The following is a 24,195-nucleotide window of genomic DNA, read 5'->3' as shown; positions in this document are numbered from 1 at the left end:
CCCATAAATTGCAATTTTATGGCTACAAATTTGCATGTTGTGTGTACATTATATCTGTATTATGGGCACAACTTAAAAAAAATAAAGAAATGTTCTCATGGCATGCTTGGGGCATCGTAAATTCTGGACTAACCTTGAAAACTAAAATGAAAGCCAAAGCTGTTTAATTAATGTGTGAAACACAAAAATTTTGATGATTAAGAAATACATTGTCTTTAATGAAAGTAAGTATTTGCACACGAAATACTACTTAAAATGTTAGAGTCCGTTTTCAAGTAAAGATTCACATCGACAGGGCAAGACATGAGACAAAAATATTTTCTAAAAATTACATCAGTAGTTTTCTGCTTTAAAAATACACTAAATGACAATGTAGTTTCTAAAGTTAGTAATTACTACTAACATATTGTCAAGTGATGTAGCACTTTCAAATTCAAAACACAAGAAGACATTTGGTTCGCAAACAAATACTTGTGATCATCACAACATGATTAGGCTTTTTCATTCGACCCTTGTTGATGTAGTATATTAATGTACCGGTAAGTTACATTGTCATTTCAAGGATATTTTGATCAATACAAAAAAAAAAAGTGAAAAAATGATAGTGATACAAAAAACAGTTGTAAGGACACTTTTTGATTAAACGGTAGCAATTTCAGCAATCGGCAGTGTCCAGGCTGTATTAGTAGTGGTAGTTTCGTCCACCAGTTGTAAACTTGTCAGAACTAAGCTGTTTTATTCTTATCAAAAGAGGATTGAAGATGTTAGAAAAAGAGATGGTGCTTTGAATTAAAAATAAAGTTACCACCTCCATCATCTTAAAGGATTCAGATTGGTCAATTGATTATTCAAGTTTGACAAATGGCATTGAGACTTCAATTTATACCGATAGCTTATTACCTCAGACGGTTTGTTATTCAGTAGGAGTATACAATAATTATCGAATAAATAAAGCGTAGCAATATTTACAAAGTAGGATTCATTGGTCAATATGAGATGTATTATGGTCACTGTCCGATGAAAAGTATTTTTGTGATGTGTGAGAAAAAAACAAAACAAAATATCGCACAAAATGACTTTTGTTGTGTTGCAGAGAATCACTCACAAAATGTGGGATACGTGCTTTTCATTGCCCAGCTGAAATGGAAAACTAGAGAGGGAATGATATGAGTTCACATGTAAGGGACGTGCATGGAGGAATGTTGCCCCTATCCTGAATAATAATTGGTAGGGACAAAGGGCATCTTGCACACGGTGGCGGCCACTGCTTTTTTCCTGACCTCCACCTGAATTGCTGTCCCGTTCTTTGCGAAGGCGGCATCCACGTAACCCATGGCGACATTTTTTTTCAGACACGGTGAGGGGCAGCCGCTGGTCACCTCGCCTAAGGACAGAATAAAAGGTTACAATCACACCACATGGTTAAACATGTTCGGTTTGTTGAGTTGTGCAATAGGTGCTGCCACACAGGGCGGTATTTCTAGGGGGATGGTAACACGGATAAAAAAAATGCTCCTTGAAATGATTTCGTATCGGCATCATGAAATGTAAATCATAGGCATTTGTATGGGGAACTTGCGCCCCCTTGTGGAGAGATAAGGCGTCCATCTTTCACGGAATTTGCTAATAAACGCTGAAGAGAGGGCTTGTCAATGTCAAGTCACTAGTGTATGACAGGTACATTGCTTGAAGATCTCTGTAATTGGAGGAGACGTTAAGATGACGTCATTGTTGGTAGAGTGTGTCATGGCTACACGTTTTATTCTTGTTTTAATAAGTGATTAAATTAAAAAGCAGATGAACCGGTAATGAAGATCACGATTGCTTAACAATCGACATTTGCAAGTAGCAGTTTTTTTTCTCAGTTTAACTGAATTGGCAGTAATTAAAGAAAAGAACTTATCACACAAAGCAGTACCCACGACTTGTCTAACTTCTATATACTTGCATGAAAATGAACTATCCTAAAAACATTGCTTAAAACAAAACCTTTACGGTACAGTATTTGAGAAGGTCAACCTCTTCAATTTCTATTATTTCCTGTAAAAAAATTGAAATCTAAACATATCAAAGGTCAAACAGCTTCCTGGATTCGATTGTGTTTGACTTCCGAGGCAGCAAATTTGTTTTCTAACCTATGACTTTTCCATCCGGACTGAGGATGGGCGTGTGTTGTCGGACAGGGGGCCCGGTAGAAACCAGGCCGACTCTCTTCCTGGTGGTCTTCGCCTTGATCTGAGGGACAATGATGTCTGCTCCAGGGAAGTCCTTGGTCTGACGCCGTCGCTTTCCTGGACATTACATGAAAGGCACATTGTGAACACAACAGGGGACATAATTCAGCATTCCCCTCCAGACACACCACACAACTGAACACACACTACCGAAACGCTCTCATACACACTTTACCCATCCTTGGGTCCCTTGAAAGGCCCAATATAAATCAAAGCTATTATTACTATTACTGAAAAGCTTTGACATACACATTGACAGACTTGAGCAACAATTTGATGAAAGAGGCTGACCTATTGTCCAAACTAGCGTGGCCTCCACGGGCGTGGTGCTCTCATCTATGTCATTGCCATAGAGACAAAGTCCCGCCTCCAGTCGCAGGCTGTCCCTGGCACCCAAGCCGGCCAGCCTGACCTCGTTGTGCGCCAGCAGCCTCTCAGTAAGTTCCACCACTCTGGACTGGGGAACAGAGATCTGGCAAGCACACAGCAAGAGATGTTCCATGTTCATGTCAAGAGAAGATATTATGAAGTCATATTTCACCCCCCCCCCAAAAAAAAAATATATATATATATATGTGTGTGTGTGTGTGTGTAAAATGATACTTTTTCATGTGTCCTCGTATGATAGAAATCTCAGTGTGGATCAGAAAAATTGGAGTCCGAGGCAAATTTTTTCCCCCTAATTTTCCAGGGTGCATTACTGCGTGAATTAGAGGGGGGTCGTGTTGAGGACCCCTAAAATACAAAAAGTTTCAACATAAAACACGTGCTTGTGAAAATTGGCAAAAAAGCGATCAGAAATAATGCACAGCAACTCCAAAGAGGACCTTCGCAGTCGCGTGGCCTGGTGCTCAGGCTCAAATTAAAAGTGTGCAACTTATTATCCATCCATCCATTTTCCGAACCGCTTGATCCTCACTAGGGTCGCGGGGGGTGCTGGAGCCTATCCCAGCCGTCTTCGGGCAGTAGGCGGGGACACCCTGAATCAGTTGCCAGCCAATCGCAGGGCACACAGAGACGAACAACCATTCACGCCCACACTCACACCTAGGGACAATTTAGAGCGTCCAATCAGCCTGCCATGCATGTTTTTGGAATGTGGGAGGAAACCGGAGCACCCGGAGAAAACCCACGCAGGCCCGGGGAGAACATGCAAACTCCACACAGGGAGGCCGGAGCTGGAATTGAACACGGTACCTCTGCACTGTGAAGCCGACGTGCAAACCACTGGACTACCGGGCCGCCCGCTGCAACTTATTACTGTTTGTTTATTTATTTATGTGTGTTTTAATTATTAATAGCTAATTGTGTGACAATGTTGTGCGATTTTTTTATTTTTTGTAATTGGATGGATAGATGTTGGTTCCTTTGTCAATGTCTGTTTATAACTACCAGTACAACATATACAGTAATGGCTTGAGATGTATGTGATCTGACTTTAAATTCTGTCAAAATGTGAGCCATTATTTGGCAGATTATTTATTTATTTATTTCACCGAAAGTAAAATATTGAGGTGCGAGCTCTGTAGGGTGGCAGTAAACTCACTGCAACTCACTTCACAACAAGCAGCAGTTTATTACCACTCCCAGTTGAAGTTAACTGTCAAACTAAATATAAAACTAAGCACAACGAACCACATAGCTTTGCCTCACGAAGGTCCTTTTTCCTTACTGCCAACAAAAAACGGCATAGGTGGACTGACCAACAGCATTGATGTTGCACTGTTAAATCTCTTTAAGCAACCGATATTCAAACACTTTGCCTATCCGTATGTCTGTATTGTACTGCTCCCAGGTGGCCAAGGCGTGCACAACAGAAAGAGCAGCACAATGTCCACACAGTGTACAGTGATCGATCCCTCGCTATTTCGCGGTTTGTTTATTGCGACTTCGGTGCATCGCGGATTTTTTCAGACATTCATTAAAAAAAAGAAAAAAATGTTTTTTTTTTGAAGGCCGCAAAAATCAGTGTCTTAGTGTTGTTTACTATGTGTGCTAGTGTGTGCGCACTCTGCTCAAGCTTGGAAGGTCCACGTGGGGCACGTGTGTGCGCTGCAGCATGGGCACGCAGGTGAGTGTTCGTGTGTTGCTGAGAGAAAGAGAGAGACAGAGATTTATAAGAACAAAAGCAGGTCTCTCCAATCTTAATTGTCTAAACAACCTTAATTGACTAATCATAAACACGTCTGCTGCACGGATTGGTGGCTTGTGTGCGCGTGTGTGTGTACGTGCGCGCGCGTGTGCGTGTGTGTGTGTGTGCGCGCACGTGTGTGTGTGTGTGAGTGCGTGTGTTAGTGCGCTCTGCTCAAGCACAAAGGCCCTACTGGGGCAATTAATTTTTTTTTACAGTATATGTTAATTGGTCGCTACTTCACGGATTTTCGTTTATCGCGGGTGGTTTTGGTCCCCATTTACCGCGAGAGATTACTGTATTCACATTCATCATAAAATACAAAACAGCCATGGATGAAATTACCTCCACCCCATCCTCTCCAGTGTATCCACATCGGGTGACCCTGCAACCAGGAATACCAAAGACAGTGGCCAGGGCAGAAGTCATGAAGGGCAGCTTGCTGAGGTCCTCCTTCAAGCCCTCCTGGAGCACCTGAGACATGGACGGACCTGAGCATATAAAACAGACAACCAGGAATTAGGAATGACATGAAAGAGAAGCACAATGTCGAGCCAGAACAAAAAAAAAACACATCCAATAAATATCTCACCTTGTAGCGCAATTAGCGCTTCATCAAGGAACTCCAGATCCACGTCTGAGCCTGATGCCTTGAACTCTGCAAGTCTGGCCTGGAGGTGTTACGCATGCAGCAAAAACACAAATTTTAGTTTCGGGGTAAAGTTTTCCTCTTGTATTTTCTGGTAAAAGTAATGTCAATTTATCAATGGACCACTCGTCACTCGCCTTCATATGAGCCGAATCTTTGTCTGCACAGCCAGCGTTGGAGACCACGTAAAGATAGCCCTGATCTGTCTTTGTTACTATGAGGTCATCAATAATGCCCCCCTTATCATTCGTGAAAAGGGACAGCGTACCCTGGAAATAAAAATAGTTACAGTCAAACCTCGGTTTTCGTCCATAATCCGTTCCAGAAGGCTGTTCGAAAACGGAAATTGTTCAAAAACCGAAACCACGCTCTTTTTAAAATAAAAATGTTTACTGAACACATCTGCTCACAATGGAAAGCAACCCGAGGAAGCGTCACTTCCTCGTCTAAGGAAGGCGAGAGGAGTCAAATGGTGCATTCAAGTGCGCTCAGTTTGTTCGAGAACCGAATTTTTTTCGTCATCCGAGGCATAAAAAACTCGAAATCTTTGGTCGAAAACCAAATTTGTCGAGAACCGAGACGTTCGAAAACCGAGGTTTGACTGTATAGTTTGAATAATAAGTTGATTAACTTTGCTGCAAAAGAGTAGACAAATGCATTTCTGTTGAATTTCATTCATATCAAACTGGGCTCTTGTAATAAAAAGAGAACATTAGAGAACAATAAAATGCATGGAAATACTTCACAGAGAAATTGAAGTTGGTTGCTAATGGGGGTTTATAGACGTACCATGCGAATCATCAGAAGTTATTGCCTCTTCCTACATTTGAGCCAGGACAAAGAAATAACTCATAGGTTCTGATATATTTTAAAGTGTATATTTGATTTCTCTAAATATGTTTTTATATTTAGCACATCTGCCTCACCCTTGAGAGGCTGAGTTGTGTTTTACCAGTAAAAATATTTTAAATAGAAATAAACGTTTTAGTGTTGATCTCACCTGGTTGTCTTTAAGTTCTGAAATATCCGCCACCACTAGAGACTCCATGAACCTGATCCTGTCTTTGCCATGGACTTTGGTCTAAGAAAAACAATAGAAAGGTGATGCAGTTAGTAACTTGTAGGTCCCCCAAAATAAATAAATAAAATGGAGTTCCGTCGGTGGAGGTCGACCATGTCGCCGTCTCACCTGCAGCATGTGACTGACGTCGAAGATGGCACAGTGCTCTCTGGTGTGCATGTGAGAGCTGATGTGACTGTCTTTGTATTGCACAGGCATACTCCAGCCAGCAAACTCCACCATCTTCCCTCCATGTGCTCTGTGGAAGTCAAACAATGGCGTCTTCTTCAAGGCGGCCTGGGGGGGAGACGAGGGACATGCATTGAGGATGCCTATCGGAGGTTACAGCCACTAAATCAAACAGGATGGATATTTTTTTTTGTTTTATTTTTTTTTAGGCAAATGCCGATTCCAATATTTGGCAGGACAAAATTCCTATGAGATTAATTATTTAGATTAATCATCAGACTAATTCAGAAAATATTTAATTTATAAAATTAATTATTTAACGTTTACACCAATGCAGAACATTTGACTGTTTAATAATACTTGGTCCTTTAATAAACTTCACTTTACGACAGAGATAGACATCAGCAAAATGTGGACTTTTTTTGTGAATCTTTTTTTTGGGGGGGGGGGGGTGCATGGAGTGTTTTACTGTCATTATTTTTGCCTTGGATTGGAATGTGTTAATATGTAAAAAAAAAAAAAAAAGAATAAATAAATCTGAAAAAGAAATTGCTACTTTTTGCTGATTTTAACAGAGATTGCATCAGCCTATCAAATCTGCCTGAGACCTGTCGCCAATTTGGAAAATATGTGACTGTCCCCCTTCTAAAAAAAGGTTTATAACTGCTGAAAGATTCTATAATATGGCTGCAAAGCTCTATTTTTGTCTGAATAAAACTCCTCAATTCACTTCAACATGGTTCCTTGGGAACAAGATGGGCTTGTACACATACTGTATGTATGTGTGAGAACCAGAAAAGTAGAGCACGTAGAGGTTTGACCTTTGGAACGTGAGCGGGATGTAGGGCTTATCAGTGTACAAGCAGCGGTGCTTTGTGGAATGGTAGTTTGCACTTTATGTGAGATTCAATCTCATTTTTTTTTTTTTTAAACAAAAGTCCAAGGTCAGCTGGTCTTTTAGGAAAGCGGTCTTGCGGGCTGTAAAACTACGACACACAGCTGGACTTAGATAAAGTCAGATAAACACCACAAATGACAATTAATGATTAGCACCATGATGACTGAACGACAGCAACACAGGGCACTTGTAAAGCCTCGTGTGAACACTGAACAATGGAGATGACGTTAAAGTGTGAATGCCATTAATTACTTGTTTTCAATTGAAATCAAATAATATAAATCACTAAATTCACATGGGAGGATGTCAGACTAAAGGGCACAGATGCTCATTATATCTGCATGAACACTCGACTGCTCTTACTCACTCAGGGATGACGACTCGTTTTATTCAGACGATTGCAAATGAGACTCATTTTTTTCTTTTTTTTCCAAAGTTAGTGATCAAATATTTGTCTTAATTTTATTTATTTATCCGTCATCGATCCATCCATCCATTTTCCACAGTACTGTCTATGTATGTTCCGATGGGGACAATCATGAAAGGAATATGCGCGAACTACGACAGTACCCGGCTAAAATGCTGCCGTCATTTGATTTAGGGCTATTATTTTAGTTATTATTATTAATATTATGATTATTAATAATATTATTATTATTATTATCCATTTCCCCCTCCAACCCTCGCGGTCGATTTGGGACCGGTCAGCAGACTACTGGTCCAGTGAGCTCTGCGGTTACTTAGTTCATTGGACGCCGTCCGTACCCTTGAAACCTCGTATGTCGACACAGGGTACATACACCCTGGACTGTGAAATACAGTACAGTACAGCATTTGGAAGGCATTTAGAACCCGTGACTTCAAAATACTCATTAAGCATCGTGTGTATTTTGGATAGCATTCAACCATGTGCGTACTCACCTCTGCACTTGATGAAGCGTCCCGTTGCTGCGGCTCTCTGGCCGCACATCCCGCCGCCCGCAGGCGCGCTTCTCCGCAAGCACGCCGCCCGACCACCGAAGGGACGACCCCGGCCAACAAGCGAGTCCACATCCCGACAAAGATCCGCGAGAGTCTGTCGCGTCACACACACCCGCTCGCCGCTCCTTGGAGAAGGAAAGCCGTGTGACGCTTGTGATTGTTACTGAAGACTTTTTGGACCTCGAACTCAAGCAATGTTTCTGAGTTTCTGCTTTCCTGGTCAAAACATGCGCAATGCCTTATGGGAATTGTAGTTGGCAAAATGCATGCGTTTGGATAGATAGATAGATAGATAGATAGATAGATAGATAGATAGATAGATAGATAGATAGATAGATAGATAGATAGATAGATAGATAGATAGATAGATAGATAGATAGATAGATAGATAGACATTTGGGTGAAACCTTAACGTTGGTAAATGTCAACATTTTTCCACAAATCTGTTCATCAGTTCACACAAGTGTTTGATCATTTATTGTGTGTGTGTGTGTGTCTGAAAAGAGAGAGAGGGGGGGGGGGGGGAGAGAGGGGGGGAGAGAGAGAAAGAGAGAGAGAGAGAGAGAGAGAGAGAGAAAGGAGAGTACTAGGTGTGTGAAATTGTAGAGTGGTGATCGTGTGTGTGTGCGTGTGCGTGTGTGTGTTCCAACGAACCAGCACCCTTCACCCACTCTCCTGCCTTCCTAATAATATCACTGTGTATATCTCCTGCTATTTTAGGCCAGGCAGTTTGGGAAAGGCTTCTCTCTCTTTCAAATAAGTGTCGAGCTCTCTCGGCCTCTGTCACCAGGCAGCTGGCCAGGAAGAAACATTGCTTGGATATGAAGCAGCCGTCACTCTCTTTCTTCAGGTCTCAGATCAGAAGGGGTTTTCTGGGATGAAATGGACCAGGCCATGAGGTCATCGAAAGATTTGTCCTCCGCTGCGCATGCTACCCAGTGACCCGACAGGACAAGACGTGCACATTCGGGATAGGACCACAAGGAATTTGTTCATGCTGGAGAAAGAAAAGTAAGAAGAGATTTTGTTATATTATTTTATGTGACGAAACCGGTTTGCTCTTGATTTTCATATGGTTCAGAAAATAATGACGACAAGATATTGCTGTATTGTATTTTAAAAATATGTTCCATGACTAACTTAAATAGTTGGGTTTCTAGAGAGCCTGCCAGAAACTGTTCAAACTGAACAACAATTTAAGTAGGTTTTTTAGTACCCTATTTCATACGTTGTGTTTTCTCCTCCCATTAATTGTTCCTCAGATTAGCATTAGCCCATAGCATTGTCAGCATTATTTCTGGTAATGTGATTGAAAAGGGCTGCATGAGCCAAAAGGACAAATTGACAAAATGTAAATTGACAAAAAATCGGTTTCTTTGCGATGAAGCGCTGACACCACAAGAGAAAATACAAATTTTACTTTTACTTCATCTTCATGGGGGGGCTCGTTTTGCTCTTCCGACTGTGGGCTGTTTGAGAACAAGTGGGCGTGGCTTGCTCTGTATTCAGTTGTGTAGCAACTTAGCAAGCATTTTCCTGTGGCAATTTGTAGTTCGTTGTGTTTGCCAAATACTTCCTCCCGTGTTAGCAAATTGACTCTGGAGGGATATTTTGCAATCGCAAATGAGCTAAATGCTTGAGAAGAGAAGTTGCTGTCAACAGTCCTGTTCATTAGGAATTTTGCCCTTCAGGTTAGGTGAAATGTTAAAGACTCCTTCACAAATAACTCTGCAGACCTACAGGATCAACGACAAAGACCTCACAGAGATCGAACTCCATTCTGTGGACTCCATCAATGATCTTCACCGGACATATCCTGAACACAACCACAAAGGTACACACAAACACACACCCACACCCACACGTGTGTACACACTGACACATGTTGGTATGGGCTAAGAAGTGAGTTGATTGCAGGACCAAGGCCCCCCCGGCCGGCTTTCCCTCCTTCTGTGAATGGAACGCTGCACACACACCACATGAGATGTGTTAGCGGAGCAAGCAAATGGCAGAGTCGTGTACGGGACACATTGATTCCAAACACGTCGCAAGCATACGCTAGGGCCTGCGCTCTCATCACGCTGCTCCTGCTCACACTTGTCCTCATTTTCTACTTCCTGGGTGAGAAATCATCTTTTGAGTTTGTGGAATGACAACATTTTTTTGTCATATTTTGTTTTTGACATCACTGATTTGTCTGCCCACCCCGTCAGTACAACAAGGCGGCGCACTGAAGAGGCTGACCGAGGCCTTGAGGGAAAAAGAAGCTGCAGCCACCCAACTGTCGACGCTGATCCAACAACTACAAGCGCTCACACTCAATATGACGGCCACAAGGGGGCGGACATGAGCAAGGATGTGCAGATGTTGCGTCCCAAAAATTTTGGCTGAGGGAAAGAATGACACTTTCTGAATGTTTGCCATCAAAACACATTCAAATATTTGATTGAAGATGTGTTTAATCAAGAGACTCTTTTGCAATAAAAATAAACATAAAATATATATTTTTAAAAATCAGTCAGGTCCACTTTGCTCCCTTTAACAGGTATAATATTTTGTTAACAGTACATACAATAATAGCATCAAGTTATGGTAAAAAATATATATATTGAAAATCATACAGGGGGCCAATACACTGACATATATTTTCATTAGTCATGATATTCATCCAAAAAAAAAAAAATCCTTCCCAGTGGTCATCCTTTTGTTTTGATAGCTTCAGACATTAGGAGCACACGGGATAGTGTTACTATCCGGGCGTCTCAACGTGATACAGTACATGGACATTTGTTAACAAGTCACGTGGAATACTCGGAAAAGGAGTCAGACAAGCATTACCACCGTGCTGGCAGCTCAGGCAGCTAAAGTCAAATTGGGAATGACAAGACCCTCACGAGCAGCTGCCGTACTTCTGCACTTGGTCCCGGATGACGTCCCGTACCAAAGTGGCGTTTTCCTTCAGCTCGTCCAGCTCCGTACGCTGCCGCTGCATCCGCTGCTCGTTGTTCTTGAACTTCTTCTCCAGCTCTGCAAAGCCAACACAAGCAGTGGACTTTGAACGCTGGAAATGGTGCTTAACTACAATGAATTTGAAGTAAAACCGCTGTGTGAAAAAGTGTGTGCTTGTTAATCTTTCTTCTCATATAACATACTGTTGCTGTTGGACAGAAAACTGTCCAAATTTTGTTGATCACATTTGTTTTTTACATATCGATATTATTCGTCAGAACTCACGTTGGTCTGGTTTTTTTTAAACAAATTATTTAGTTTTTACCAATTTAAAGTCGTGATTTAACCCTTTCAGGGACAGCGGTTACTACAGTTGACAGTTTATCGAATATGTTATCAGGTTACAGGGTGCATGAAAGGGTTCATGTAGTTTTTTGGGGGAGAAAAATGAGTTTGGAGATGCAAGGATTTTGCCTGATAGACATGACATCATATTTGCTGAAATACTTTTTCACGGAACTTCAGATAGGTGATTACCAGAAATGAGGTTTGTCTTTCTTGCTTTATTGTTTTGAAAAATCCTTCATTTTTTCCCCCCCAGACATCGTAAGTTATTCATATATTTGGTACTGTTTCTTTCAGGTGCCACAAGATGGTGCCAAACTCCTGGCTAGTAGGAAAGTAGTAACTGGTGTCAAGGAAGTACAGTTGAAGGGATACACCTCAGCTAAGATCCGTGTCTATGTTGGCGAGTATAGCTAAGTTTAGTCTGGATTGTTAGTGGAAGTTACGAGTCTTGCCTGCATGTGCATGTACACACACACACACACACACACACACACACACACACACACACACACACACACACACACACTTTCAGGGCATTTAGGCAGTTATAATAAGATCTTCAGGCATGGCATCGATTACTCATGTTATGCTGCTATTCTCGGAAGGATAGTAATGAAGAAAACTCTAAGGTCCCTATTCAGTCATCAGTCATATCCTCCGAAAAATTGTCAATAATTGACATATTCTGCTAGGGTATGCAAATTTATCAGCACAACTATGATTAGATGTATTCACTAAATGAAAGACTTTAGACGGCAGAGTAAAGGCCATTACAGTAACCAAGCTTGTTTGTTTGTTTTATTTTCCATCTGATGACTGCAGACGAGTCTGCACCACAGTGTTGGACTCACTCTTGAGCTGCTCCATGCCCATGTTAGCTTTGTTGAGGAGCTCTTCCGCCTCCTTCTTGAGCTCCTTGGCCTTCTGGTTGATGGCGTTCAAGCCCTGAGAGCCGCTCCCGAGAGAGTCAACCTTCTCTCGCAGCTCACGGTAGCGCCTCTCGGTGTCGTTGAGGCTCTGAAAGCAAATACTGGTTGGACTTTGGAAAGTATCACTTGATCATTATCAACAGGTAACTGTGATAATTTGGTATTTGTGTCATTTAATTGACACGTAATTATCATTTCAAAAATTTTGGTGAAAATGGAAATCTGTATCAAAGCGCTTCCAAGACGCAGCCTGGTAATATTCAGAGATAAGAAAAGGTTATGATAAAACTTGTATTCAGACCAGTTTCATATGATAATATGAAAAAACAAAAGAAAAAAATGCCATAATCCCAGAGCTGGGATTATGGCACAGTTTCGGTCGGAATAAGTTAACAATGGCATGAGGGTTTATTTTTGTCATTTCAAGCCACACCATGGTGAACATTTTCTTGAATCCGAAACCTACAAATGGATTCCCCATCACCATTCCTACCTGCCCAAGTGACACCGCTTGGAGTGTGGCGTTGTCGGCCAAAGCTTTGGCGCCCTTCGCCATCTCCCTGTTCAACTCAGTTTTGTTTCTCAGTGCTTCAATGTTTGTGGAGAGGTTGTTTACACGCATCATGACCTCCATTTGCTTGTTCTCCAGCTGTGTTAACCTCTCATCCACCTGCAGAGAAACGACACACAAATATGGTATGAACCTGGAAAAAAAAAAAAAAAGTATCTCTACGATATAACGCGCCGCACCTCAGAAGTGACGCTCCTGGTGCCGTTCAGGTTGTCCAAAGTCTCTTTCAGGGCACTTCTTGCTTTTTCGATCGCCTTCTCAGACAGGTCCAAGGCCGTCTTTGTAGCATTGGCTGCATCTTTCACAACCTCAGCTCGACTCCTGCAAAATGTAAAACATTTTTTGCTGCATTAGTATATGTGTGTGTGTAGTTCTTGCAGTAACTGGGGAAAAAAACATTCAGAGCACAGGGATGGGTGAGTATGACCCGCAAGAAACAGTGCGTCTAAGGTGCCAATGCGGTATTGCTATTTTTCACGTGAACTTTAACAATCCACAGCCTCTGCATGCCCCCATTGTTTTGAAGGTACCGGTAATTGTGGCTCATGTTGCTGCGCATCTCCTTATCTGAATGCGGGAAGCTGTAACAGCGAGTGCAAACTACGGAAACGCCAATGTCTCACTTCAGCAAGTTGGAATACTGTACTCAAATAAATACTGACTTCACTGTTATGCTTCTGATACAATCATTTTTTTTCTGGTACGGAATGTCTGAAAAATGGCTGCCAATCTATGAGTTGAGGAGCAGTGTCCTTACTTGGCCTCTTTTGCTTTTTCCAAAAGTTGCTTGGCTTGACTGATGTGCTGGGATGTATCATTGATGATGTTGTTGATGTTGGTGAGGTTGGAAAGACTGTCCTTTATCTGCATGATCATTGTGTCCACTGTGGTTTTGTTGACCGGCAGCTTAATGGACAAGACCTGCAGGGCCACCTTCTCGATGCTCTCCGGATCTGCTCCCTCCTCTAGATAGTACAAGCAGAGGAATATACAGGAAAAAAAAAACAAAGATGAGATTCCTTCAAGTAACTGGCCACATGCTTCTTTTTCGCAGTTGCACAAAAGGCTTGAGGCTGGTAAACCTGTACTTGCTGTGGAGAAATAAATGTTCATCTTTGAGCATGTTCACAACTGTAGTTTGCTGAATCAGTTCATGTTTTTTTTTTCAAACTCGGTCCATTAGCATAGCATACTTATTATTTATTTTAATACTGATTTGGACAATCTTGCAGGCTGCAGTGCACGCAAGGGCGGCATTTTGATCAAATCATGTGAAGTTATCCTTAGTCCAGTCTAATTTGATGATATACAGCAGGGGTGTCAAACTCATTTTTGTCATGGGCCACATTTTAGTTACCGTTTCCCTTGGAGGGCCATTATGACTGAAACCACATAAAAGTCAATAATAACAGTTTATTCAACTATTGTTTTAGTTACTGTAATGAGGGGTTTGGTAAAAAGAAAATGCTTACAATGTGTCTTATTTAAGATTAAGATATCCTTTATTTGTCCCGCAATGGGGAAATTTATCACAATTGACAATTTTAGTCAAGATTTTAGCAGCCATCATGGAAGTTGGCATGTTTGATTTGCTTTCGCGGGCCACGTAAAATGATGTGGCGGGCCAAATCTGGTCCCCAGGCCTTGAGTTTGACACCTGTGTTATGCAGTATGGTTTCAGTCACACCAATGTGTTTAGGTGTATCCTGAAAGTTTCATGCATGCAAACAATAAATCAACAATACATTTCCTATAATACCATGTAAACATACTGAATGGTTTTCAAAAAACATGAATTACTGCTAGCAAACTATCAAACTCAAGACCAAAAAAGGGATTTAACATAACCATACCAGTGAGGAAATCTTTGATCTTCTTGATGAACTCTTTGAGCTTCCTGTTTGAGTTTTCAAAGTCATCTTTGTTCTTCTGGGCTCTCTCCAGGGTGTTCATGGCCTGATTCTTCACATCTTGGCTCAAAGACGCTATATCTTGGAGCTGCACACAGAGACAACAAAAAAAAAAATCATAAAAGATGAAACAAAACCAAATGGACGGATACGCATTAAACAGGACATTCATTACCTTTTTGGCCACGTTATGGAGTTCCTCATTAGCAGCTTCTAGGGCGTTGGTGGCATTCTTCGCGTGACTTAACGCAGCTAAAGAAGCGCTCACTGTCCCATTGCATCCATCCCCTCCGCATACATGGTTGCCCTGGTTGTCACGGCAACCAGCGCCACCACACGGACTGTCTTTGCAGCTGCCATTGACGCTGGCATTGCTGTGGCCGCCACACACCTGGAGGACAAAATGCTTGCAGTGGTTGATCCATCAAGCCAACTAAGGCACCACCAAAAAAAAAAGAAAAAAAAATGGGCTGGCATGCACCCACGGAAGCTAAATGTAGTTTTTTAACCACATGATGATTAACTTGTGTTTGGCACTTGGATGACAGTTAAGAATATTAAATTGTGCAAATGTGAACTTCCTCTGCAAAGTGTGAGTGGCCCGCCAAAAAAATCCTCCGCTTACCTGGTTACTCAGGTGATGGACCTTATGGTCCAGCTCATGGGCTTTCTCCTGCAGTTCCTCTATAGATTTATTCTGCGCTGCCATGGCGTGGAGGAACTTATCTTCCGTCGTATTCAACAAGTTTTCAATGAGGGAGCGAGTTTGTTTGGACTGTTCAACAGGACTGAGGGGACCAGACACCGACGTGTTGCATTTCTCCTCTGCCTCTGATGATTCCTGATAGTATTGCTCCACTTTTTTGAACTGATCTGTCACGACACATATTGGTGATATCGGTATTAAATGCTTTCACTGGTGGTCAGTTGATGTGAATTTGCTACCTGCAAATCCTGAGGTGAGGTAGTCGTCTATCTGCTGCTGTTTAGAAGCAACCGTGGCGTTTATGTCCATCAGCTGTCGCTCCATGTCGCTCAGAGTCCGTCTCAGTGCATCATCATCCTCTGCTGTTGTGTTGAGCTCTCGTGCAACACCCATCAGACGCCCGTCGGTCAACGCAATCTCTGCCCTGAAACACGCATATCACTGACCTTAGCCAATCAAATAAAAATATATAGATAACAAGTACATAAAGAAAGCAAGTAGCCACTTGACCAAATATTTTGGCCAATGTTTGAATGTCAAATGGCCGATTTAATCGGCCAGCCAATTAATCGGTCGGGTCCCATTCAACCAACTTCAAAGGAATTATTTGAATATCTACGTCGGAGCGTTTTGCTTTTATGACAACAAAAAAAGAGAAGAAAAGGAACATGAGAAAAGAAAGTTTTGCATCAAGTCAGCCCACTCATTAAAATGCGAAAGCAGTTATGTAATGTTATGACTGGTTCTGATGAAACTTATTTTATTAACGTGGGATGAACACCTTGAGATGCGATGTCTCGTGTGCGAGGGTGTTATTATGGTAGTTTTGTACCTGCTGTTACTGTTTCAGTATTGGCCAGCTAGAATCGTGACCAAAGGACTATGATTTGTTCAGTGACTGGTGTTTATTTGGGTCCATCTGTTTGTGATTTTGGAGAGCAAGGTAAGCTCGTTAGCTAACAGTTGATTGCTAACTACAATACACTGCGATCGAAAGAGATAATATACTAATGGCGTTATTGTTTTACATTAAATAAGTGGATTACTTTCATTTTAAACTTGGAACAGTTCATGTTACGAAGTGACGCATATGGTTCTCGTTGGAATTGTTCACTTTTTACATTTGTAAAATTTTTAATAATAGTCCTAAAACATCACTTCAAACCTTGTCTAGGCAGTTAATACAGATTTTATTGTGGCAAAAGTTTAGAATGTGGAAGCAATTATTTTGTGTCGAAAAGGCAACAAAATCATTCTGAAGTTGAAATCTCTGGTTTGTCCTGTCTGTGTGGCATTTCCACGTCCTCCCTGGGCTTGCATCTAGTTTTCTCCACAAACACGCGTTATGTTAATTGAAGACTGTATATTGTCCATAGATATAAATATGTTTGTGAATTTGTGTACATGTGACCTGCTATGGGCTGGCATCCAGTCCAGGGTGGAGAGGTTCCAGCTCACCCCTACTGAGGCTAAGCCTTGTCGAAAATGGATGGATGAAGGTTGACCAAATTGGAAATTGACCAGGGTGAATGGATTGTGGTTGTACAGAACAAGGGTGGAGAGGTTCCAGCTCACCCCTACTGAGGCTAAGCCTTGTCGAAAATGGATGGATGAAGGTTGACCAAATTGGAAATTGACCAGGGTGAATGGATTGTGGTTGTACAGAACAAGGTGCAGTTCTACTTTCATAGTACTACTTTCGATGCCCTTGGATAAACATATTCATGAATTTGTTTGCAATTTTTAAATATCGTTCCCCATTTCCGTTTGATTTTCCAAGATTTTTTCCCCCGTTCTTTTCTTCGTGAAAAAAAAAGTATTTCCAATGCATTTCAGTGGGTGTCAATTATACACGGATTTTCATATTTACTGGCCATGCCGGTCCACCATCAGTGGTTGACTGTATGTAGACTATCTCACTAAGTCCACTCTTTATTGAATGTTTTTCCATGATGGACAGAGGATCACACTCACCTTAGGTCATCAATGCTTTGCCCAAGCAGTTGGTGGATTCTTTCACTGTCCTCAATACCAATCAGATCCTGCACCTCCTTCAGCTTCTCCTCCAGCTCTTTGATACGAGCATCGCTGACTCCGGGTGTGACGCCACTTTCCAGTATCTTGTCAGCGGTGTGCTGGATGTGCTCCAGGTCGCGTTTGAGCTGACACACCACATCGTCCCACAATTGGAAACAGGCGTGGCACTGCACGCATTCGGGGAAAACACCGGTGAAGCCGCGGGCACATTCGTCACAGCGTTTCCCTGCTGCTCCCTCCTTGCACTGGCACGCTCCGCTGGTCCGGTCACACTGTGCTACCTCTGAGCCCTGAGGATGGCAGTTACACTCTGAAGTGGGGAACAAAAAAAATTTTTTTGTTTAGTTAGAGATTAGGTAGAGTGAGAAAATCTCTCTCCTTTTTAATCTTGATATAGTGAACCCCCTTGCTATTCACAGGGGACAGGAACTCAGTATAGTGAAACATCCACAATTAATTGAAACCCCAAAAAAAGGGTTTGTAATTGCGTGTACATGCCAGAAGATGGCAGGAAAACATTTCAAATAGAGAGGATCATAAACCATCAGAACCATGCCAAAAACAAGCAAACACAAAACTAACATGACATCACACAAAGGCAAACAAATATACCCTCAAGCACAAATGGTCAGAAAACTCAGCTTTGGGGATTTACACACAATAGTAAATGTGAGGGAAAACAGGCAGACTGTGACAGCAAAGTATTGCTATTGCTATATACTGCATTGGGAGAGAAACCAAAACATATTTTCAGTTTTATTTTGGACTGTGGGCGGCCCGGTGATCGAGTGATTAGCGCGTCGACCGCACAGTACAGAGGGCATGGGTTCGATCCCGGCTCCGGCCTTCCTGTGTGGAGTTTGCATGTTCTCACCGGGCCTGCGTGGGTTTTCTTCGGGTATTCCAGTTACCTCCCACATTCCAAAAACATGCATGGCAGGCTGATTGAACACTCAAAATTGTCCCTATTGCCATAAACATTAAAAAATGACATTAAATATGAAAGCTGAGTGAAAAAAGGACTCAGGGAGTCCCGCAAGGGTCTGTTCTTGAACCATGAGTCAGCTATAGCATAAACTACAAACTAACATTAAAAAAATAAATCACGTACCTATAGCTGTTAGGTTAAAAATAAATGGCTGAAATGGCCCGACTGATAACTTTTGTGGTCAATGAGTTACCTTGACACTGTACCCGTGGGTCTCCCCAGTGGAGCTGCTCACACTCTGTGCACTGTTTCCCTCCGAAGCCTGGATGGCAGTGGCACTGACCGCTGAACTGTCAAAGACAAAGACCTGGCTTTCAAAACTAAACTTGCATTTAACATTTTCAGGCTTCTTTGGTGTAGTCTTGCACATTCACCATATTGCATTGAGGTCCCGTGGAATGTTGCAAGTCGCAGTTACAGGGCTCACAGCCTTCCTCCTGGCCATAATTCCAGTTGTTAGGAGCGCATTGGTCACAGTTATGGCCGGAGATATTCTCCTTGCATATGCAAGAGCCTGTCTGACGATCACAGTCACACTGTCCATCGCTGCAAGTCGATTGGACAGTACCAGCAGCCACGCAGGTGCAGCCTAAGATAAGAAACACGCTCTAAATCCAAATGCCCAAAAATTTGGGGTTTCAAAATTGTTGGGATAAACATTTCTCGAACATCACAAAAAAGTATAGAAAAAGAGAAGAATCAGACCCAGATTGAATAAAGTCAGTCTCTGGTGTCACCATACGTGTTATCACTTCATCAAATCAAATTGAAACACAATTCAAATGACTCACGTCGACAGTCTTGGGCCAAAGCACTGCCATAGTAACCTTGTTGACATTGGGCACAAGATGGACCGTCTGTGTGGTACAGGCACTTGAGGCATTGACCTGTCCTCGGGTCACATGACTCAGGGTCCTGAGTGTCGATGTTGCCGCTGCACTCGCACGGAAGGCACTGGCCACCAGTTTGCTGTGGGTCGCCGTAGTAACCGGGGGCGCACTGGTCACAGCGAGGACCTAGGTTGGAGAAGAGGAAATGAGGAAAAAAACAAACAAACATGAGAGTTAATGTACCGGTAATCTTTGTACATTGTTCCAGCCAGGTTCCAAGCATTAGGAAAGTTCCCATTTCTGATTCAAACTCTCATGCTACATGCCCATTGATAACTGTCAAGTTATAGCTCGCTTTTTTTCAGCTAAGGCCATAGCAAAAAATTTTCAACTCCTTAAATGAGCCAATTGGTATCTTGATTTTTTTTATTTCGTTCACTTCATACTCGAGCGTGATATTCTACTATTAGTCAGTTTATGACTCACATTCGTCTCTTTTTTTCCCTCATTGTTTCCATTTTATGCCACTGATTGGCTAACAGTACATTCCACTTACGCATCACCTGTTGCTCCGAAAACCATTTGACGGCCTGCAAATAATTTTCATGTGGATATTTTTTTTCAATACCACTGGTATAGGAGAGATTTTTTTTTTTTACATATTTGCACCGGCTGCATAAAGCGGTAATCTCTCTTTTAACTCTGTATACTTCATCTTTACAGATGTTTTATTTGTTGAAATGTCATCTACAGCAATAAGTGGGGGTATCAGTCATTATAAAGATCATTACAGCCATGTAATGCCATGACCAGGTGTTTTTTATTTATTTTTTTCTGAGGAGAAGCATCTATTTGGGCTGCAGCATTAATTTAAGATTTTTTAGTTGTAGCCACTCCAGTGTGGTATCTCACCAGCAAAGCCTTGTCTGCAGTTACACATAATGAGGTTTGAAGAGTGGTCAGCTTGGCAGGAGTGGCCGTTAAAGTGATCCGAACCGGGATTACCGGGGCAGGAGCAGGGGCGACAGTGATCCCCTGAGCCGAGCACTGGGTTTCCAAAGAATCCGTCCTGACACCTGAACCAAAGCAGTGAAGTGAGTGAAACTAGTGAATTTACCATCACCGTGACAACTATGACAACACTGGCGAAATGTCACTTACCGTTCACAGAGACGACCCACTGTGTAGTCTCGACATTCTAGACACTCGCCAGTTCGGGAGTCGCAGGTGTCTGCATGGCCGTTACACTGACAGGGGGCGCAGCTCGGGAAGCCCCACTGGCCAGGTTGGCAGTCTGAGCACTGGCGCCCAGTTGCTCCCTCCTGGCACTGACACTGGCCGGTAACAGGGTCACACTGGTGGCTTAGTGAACCCTCTGAATGACAGTCACAGGCTGAAAAAAAAAAACATTTTGAAACATTGATGATAATTTAATTCGACTCAATCTATCTACTTCCTTTTGACTGAAACAACCCCAGAGCAATATACCACCCCAAAAATACGGCGCAATATTCAATTTTTTATAATTTCCAAGGCTTCTGCACTATGAGCAGGTTTAGAACGGTACAAAGTTTGAATTTATCATTTGAATTAATAGAGACATGCGGTATGTGACACCATTGAATTAGGCTTGATTGACCTTGTCTGTAGCAATCTTCTTTGGAACCTGCTGTAAATGAGGTCCACAGACATGTACATGCTTGTGACTCACCGGTACAACCACTCACTCCAAAGCCATAAGTTCCCGGAGCACATCGGTCACAGCGTCGACCCATCACGTTAGGCTTACAGCGGCATTGTCCTCCGACCCCTTCACATTGGCTCGAGAGGGAGCCTTGAGGGTCACACTCACAGGCTGGATGTAACACAATGGAGACCATTATTACCCGAAATGCAAAGAAGACGCACGTACAGGTATAAGCCAGCAGATGTGTGACTGTTTGGAGTACTCACGCAGTGCGCCATCATGAATGATGGCCGAAATACTGCAGATGAGCTTGGAGCACACGTCAGCCAAGGTGGGCATCGGCGTGATCAAAAAGGAATCCAGGCACATGTAGTGAATCATCTCCTCACGTCGCAACTCTCCCTCAATCTCGTTGCCTTGGAAACCAGGCAGCTCGGTATAATTGGGGATCACAACCAACTGTCGAAGGGGAACAAAACAAAAGAAGCAAAATAAAATAATAACACTGCAGTATGATTAAAGCAACGCACAGTAAGAGTACTTTCTTTCTTTAATTAAAACAAACCACAGTTAAAGTTCTTCTTTCTTTCCATACATGAGGAGGAAACATGGTCTGAAATTTTTTCCAACGTAGACCCTCATTTAACGCAAGGAAACATTCCTGACCCACCGGTGATAAATAAAACAGAGACCTGTACGCAAATCTTTTTTTTCTTCTATAGCTTATATAGTTTTACCACTCTCACAACGGTTTAAAACATCCACATTTATTAATATACAATTTAAAAAATTATTCCTTAGTGCTTGGTCTCACTCTCGCTTTCAAGAAGTGGGACACTAAGAATCATTTAACATCACCGAGGAACTCAAAAGAAGACTCTCTCCTCGAACAGGTATCCAAGTAAGAGCGCCGCATTGTGGTACTACACTGAAAACGGACAACTCTAAATTTAAACTTGGGCAGTTATGACAGTTTTATCTTTATGAACACAGCAATAGTTGTACAGTATGTCCAAAATGCATAAGATGAATGTTTGTAATCGTATTAAAAAAAAAAAAATCATCTCAAAGGCTGAATAGCAATAAAGCAGCGTTACGCTGTATACATATACTGAATGGAGGTCGTGGTTGCTGCCTTTACTCACCGAATCAATAAGAATGAATGCAGTGAGGTGTCTGTGCGTCACTCCGTGGCGCTGGAAGCGGATGGCCACCACATACCGATTATTTGGCTCAAAACAGAATGGCCTCGGCATCTGGATGTATCTGGAAGACAAGGAGATCAAGTTTGTTGCTCTCTCTTTTCACAACTCTTTCTTACGAGTGTGTGGGAATTTTCAAACGGCCCTGGAACTGCAATTGCGAGAGGGTCTGCTGGCTCTGCTGAAATTCCTGGCGTAGTTCATGCCAAAGGTGTTTAATGGGCCAATTCTTCCAGAATTAACTTTGACGTAATAATACAATGCCTGGGAACAGAAACTGTTCCCACAAAGCTGGAAGGCCTAAATGTGTCAACAATGGCTAGGATGACAAAATAATATTCAGGTACAACTACGGGCTCTCATCTTTGACGAACAAATGTGTCTGAATGGCAGGAAAATAAAGTGTATTTGTGTCTTTGTCATTTTTTTTTTAATGAACATATCGAGCTGCTTATATGCAAACAACCTCGGCCTGTTGGCATAGATGCTCTCTTCACAGACGCTAACCTTCTTGCGCTCTCTTTGTGTTTTTGAAGTCACTGTGCTAATGAGTACTGGCTGTTGGCTCAAGCACAGTGCAAAGCGGAAGGAAAGCTTTGGTCCACTGCAACATTTAGATCCAGGCATTGGCTGGCCTCTTAGTTCCGGGTGAATAAACTTTCTGAAAGGGCTGTTTAGAACTTGAAAACTAGTCAAGTTGGGCTTCTGACTTATATTTTGCACATGCTTTTACAATTACGTTTGCTTAAGATTGTTATTGTTGTTTCATGTTTCAGATTGTATTTCCCAAAATAGTGGCTTCTAGTCCAATAGACTGCACCAATGGCAGATTATCATGTCCCCTTTAAATAAATGTGACTCCTCCAATACAACAGCTTTTTTTGCCCCTCAGCACAAAAATAGAAGGCGAAGCTGTTCTGTGACAGAAATTACCTTGACAACAACTGATAAAATTAGACATAAAAAAAGAAAGAAAGAACATATTTGTTGCCAATTATTACCGTTCACTTCCTCGCATTATATCCTTATTTCTGGCATCGTTTTACTGACAGAGATAGAAGCAAAATTTTACTCCGCAGAGTGCGGATATTATTTTTTTTACTGCTCCACACTTTGGTGAGTCATCCCGACCTTTCTCTACAAATAAGTCTGGATGTGCGCGGGCCACCGAGAGCAGAAAACATCAGTCGTGCTTTAGTATGGCAGATTAGAGCCATCCAAATTGCAATTCTTCATTGAACAAATAAAAAACATTACGACTAAAAATATATGTACGAAATCCAAGGAAACTTTGCTCTTTCTCTGCCTGTATTATTCTCTATCTTCAACAGTTCCCGCTTTTTAAGCTTCATCCAACAAAAGCTTTTGTCACCCTGGCAAAACATCACCTCTTATTGCACAGGCTTCTGGTATGTTTGCCCCGCTATCAGCGAATGAATAGTAAATGGAACACAGGATACAGTGAGGTAATATTACAAATACTGAGTTTGACTCACATAGTCCCGCAGGCCAGGGCAGGTTTAAGTGACAACAATGCCATGATGCAACTGTTTCTGTGCTTCCATGAGGACTTGCTGTCAGTGTGCAATTACACTTACTTACACGCCGGTTTGTTAGGTTAGTCCGGCTGTGAAAGTCAAACTACAGCATGACTAAAGCTACAGAGTGTTTTGCTACCTGCTGCGATGCGGCAAGGTGACCGTGTAGAGCTGCTCAGTTGGTAGAAGGTTTCCACAGCGAAGACTGGAAGGCAGGTTGACAGATGTGATACTAACGATGGCCTCCCAGTCCTCTGTGGACTAAAACACACACACACACATGCACAAACAAACACAGGCAGAGAAAAGTCAGGGAGCTTTTCATCCAAATGAGTACTGTGTTGAGTTTTAAGAGGAC

General features: G+C 42.2%; 3 protein-coding genes across 4 annotated transcripts in view; 1 reads left to right on the top strand and 2 right to left on the bottom strand.

Annotated features, from left to right (window-relative positions):
* Positions 1–147: 147 nt before the first annotated feature.
* amt (aminomethyltransferase) lies at positions 148–8,385 on the bottom strand. The gene is made up of 9 exons (XM_086105740.1): positions 8,083–8,385; positions 6,204–6,371; positions 6,015–6,095; positions 5,152–5,283; positions 4,958–5,036; positions 4,711–4,856; positions 2,526–2,706; positions 2,136–2,291; positions 148–1,384 (listed from the first exon to the last, which is right to left on the bottom strand). The coding sequence occupies exons 1-9, from the start codon at positions 8,212–8,214 to the stop codon at positions 1,209–1,211; spliced, it is 1,251 nt and encodes a 416-aa protein (XP_085961866.1). The 5' UTR covers positions 8,215–8,385; the 3' UTR covers positions 148–1,208.
* A 357-nt stretch (positions 8,386–8,742) lies between these two features.
* On the top strand, positions 8,743–11,257 carry LOC147210143 (uncharacterized). The gene is made up of 4 exons (XM_086105729.1): positions 8,743–9,153; positions 9,834–9,976; positions 10,060–10,263; positions 10,356–11,257. Exons 1-4 carry the CDS (start codon positions 9,071–9,073, stop codon positions 10,490–10,492), a joined length of 567 nt encoding a protein of 188 aa, XP_085961855.1. The 5' UTR covers positions 8,743–9,070; the 3' UTR covers positions 10,493–11,257.
* The window catches only part of lamb2l (laminin, beta 2-like), a 39,687-nt gene continuing 26,075 nt past the window's right edge, over positions 10,584–24,195 (bottom strand). For both annotated transcript variants that reach the window (XM_086105709.1, XM_086105717.1), the window contains exons 17-35: positions 23,977–24,098; positions 22,243–22,363; positions 21,364–21,556; positions 21,122–21,265; positions 20,572–20,803; positions 20,323–20,486; positions 19,372–19,596; positions 18,955–19,169; positions 18,774–18,870; positions 17,530–17,902; positions 15,795–15,979; positions 15,475–15,722; positions 15,025–15,240; positions 14,793–14,937; positions 13,697–13,904; positions 13,119–13,260; positions 12,862–13,038; positions 12,291–12,456; positions 10,584–11,169 (exon numbers count right to left, since the gene is read on the bottom strand). In XM_086105709.1, coding sequence (XP_085961835.1) covers positions 11,033–11,169; positions 12,291–12,456; positions 12,862–13,038; positions 13,119–13,260; positions 13,697–13,904; positions 14,793–14,937; positions 15,025–15,240; positions 15,475–15,722; positions 15,795–15,979; positions 17,530–17,902; positions 18,774–18,870; positions 18,955–19,169; positions 19,372–19,596; positions 20,323–20,486; positions 20,572–20,803; positions 21,122–21,265; positions 21,364–21,556; positions 22,243–22,363; positions 23,977–24,098 — 3,510 coding nt within the window. In that variant the 3' untranslated portion in view covers positions 10,584–11,032. The remainder of the gene's footprint in view (positions 11,170–12,290; positions 12,457–12,861; positions 13,039–13,118; positions 13,261–13,696; positions 13,905–14,792; positions 14,938–15,024; positions 15,241–15,474; positions 15,723–15,794; positions 15,980–17,529; positions 17,903–18,773; positions 18,871–18,954; positions 19,170–19,371; positions 19,597–20,322; positions 20,487–20,571; positions 20,804–21,121; positions 21,266–21,363; positions 21,557–22,242; positions 22,364–23,976; positions 24,099–24,195) is intronic.

The sequence above is a fragment of the Hippocampus guttulatus genome, chromosome 1 (assembly GCF_054856545.1).
Source record: "Hippocampus guttulatus isolate MCC_2025c chromosome 1, RoL_Hgut_1.0, whole genome shotgun sequence".
Taxonomy (NCBI): domain Eukaryota; kingdom Metazoa; phylum Chordata; class Actinopteri; order Syngnathiformes; family Syngnathidae; genus Hippocampus; species Hippocampus guttulatus.
The sequence above is the reverse complement of the archived record's forward strand: the minus strand, read 5'-3'. Positions and strand labels throughout refer to the sequence as shown.

Bases quoted from the DNA above. Each gene is read 5' to 3' on its own strand.
- amt (XM_086105740.1), bottom strand. From the start codon at position 8,214: ATGTGGACTCGCTTGTTGGCCGGGGTCGTCCCTTCGGTGGTCGGGCGG. The intron at 6,372-8,082 runs GTGAGTACGCAC...TCTCCCCCCCAG, and splicing joins ACGCTTCATCAAGTGCAGAG to GCCGCCTTGAAGAAGACGCC. The intron at 1,385-2,135 runs GTTAGAAAACAA...TTCTGTCCTTAG, and splicing joins TCCGGATGGAAAAGTCATAG to GCGAGGTGACCAGCGGCTGC.
- LOC147210143 (XM_086105729.1), top strand. From the start codon at position 9,071: ATGCTACCCAGTGACCCGACAGGACAAGACGTGCACATTCGGGATAGG. The intron at 9,154-9,833 runs GTAAGAAGAGAT...TTTGCCCTTCAG, and splicing joins TTCATGCTGGAGAAAGAAAA to GTTAGGTGAAATGTTAAAGA. The intron at 9,977-10,059 runs GTACACACAAAC...AGTTGATTGCAG, and splicing joins TCCTGAACACAACCACAAAG to GACCAAGGCCCCCCCGGCCG.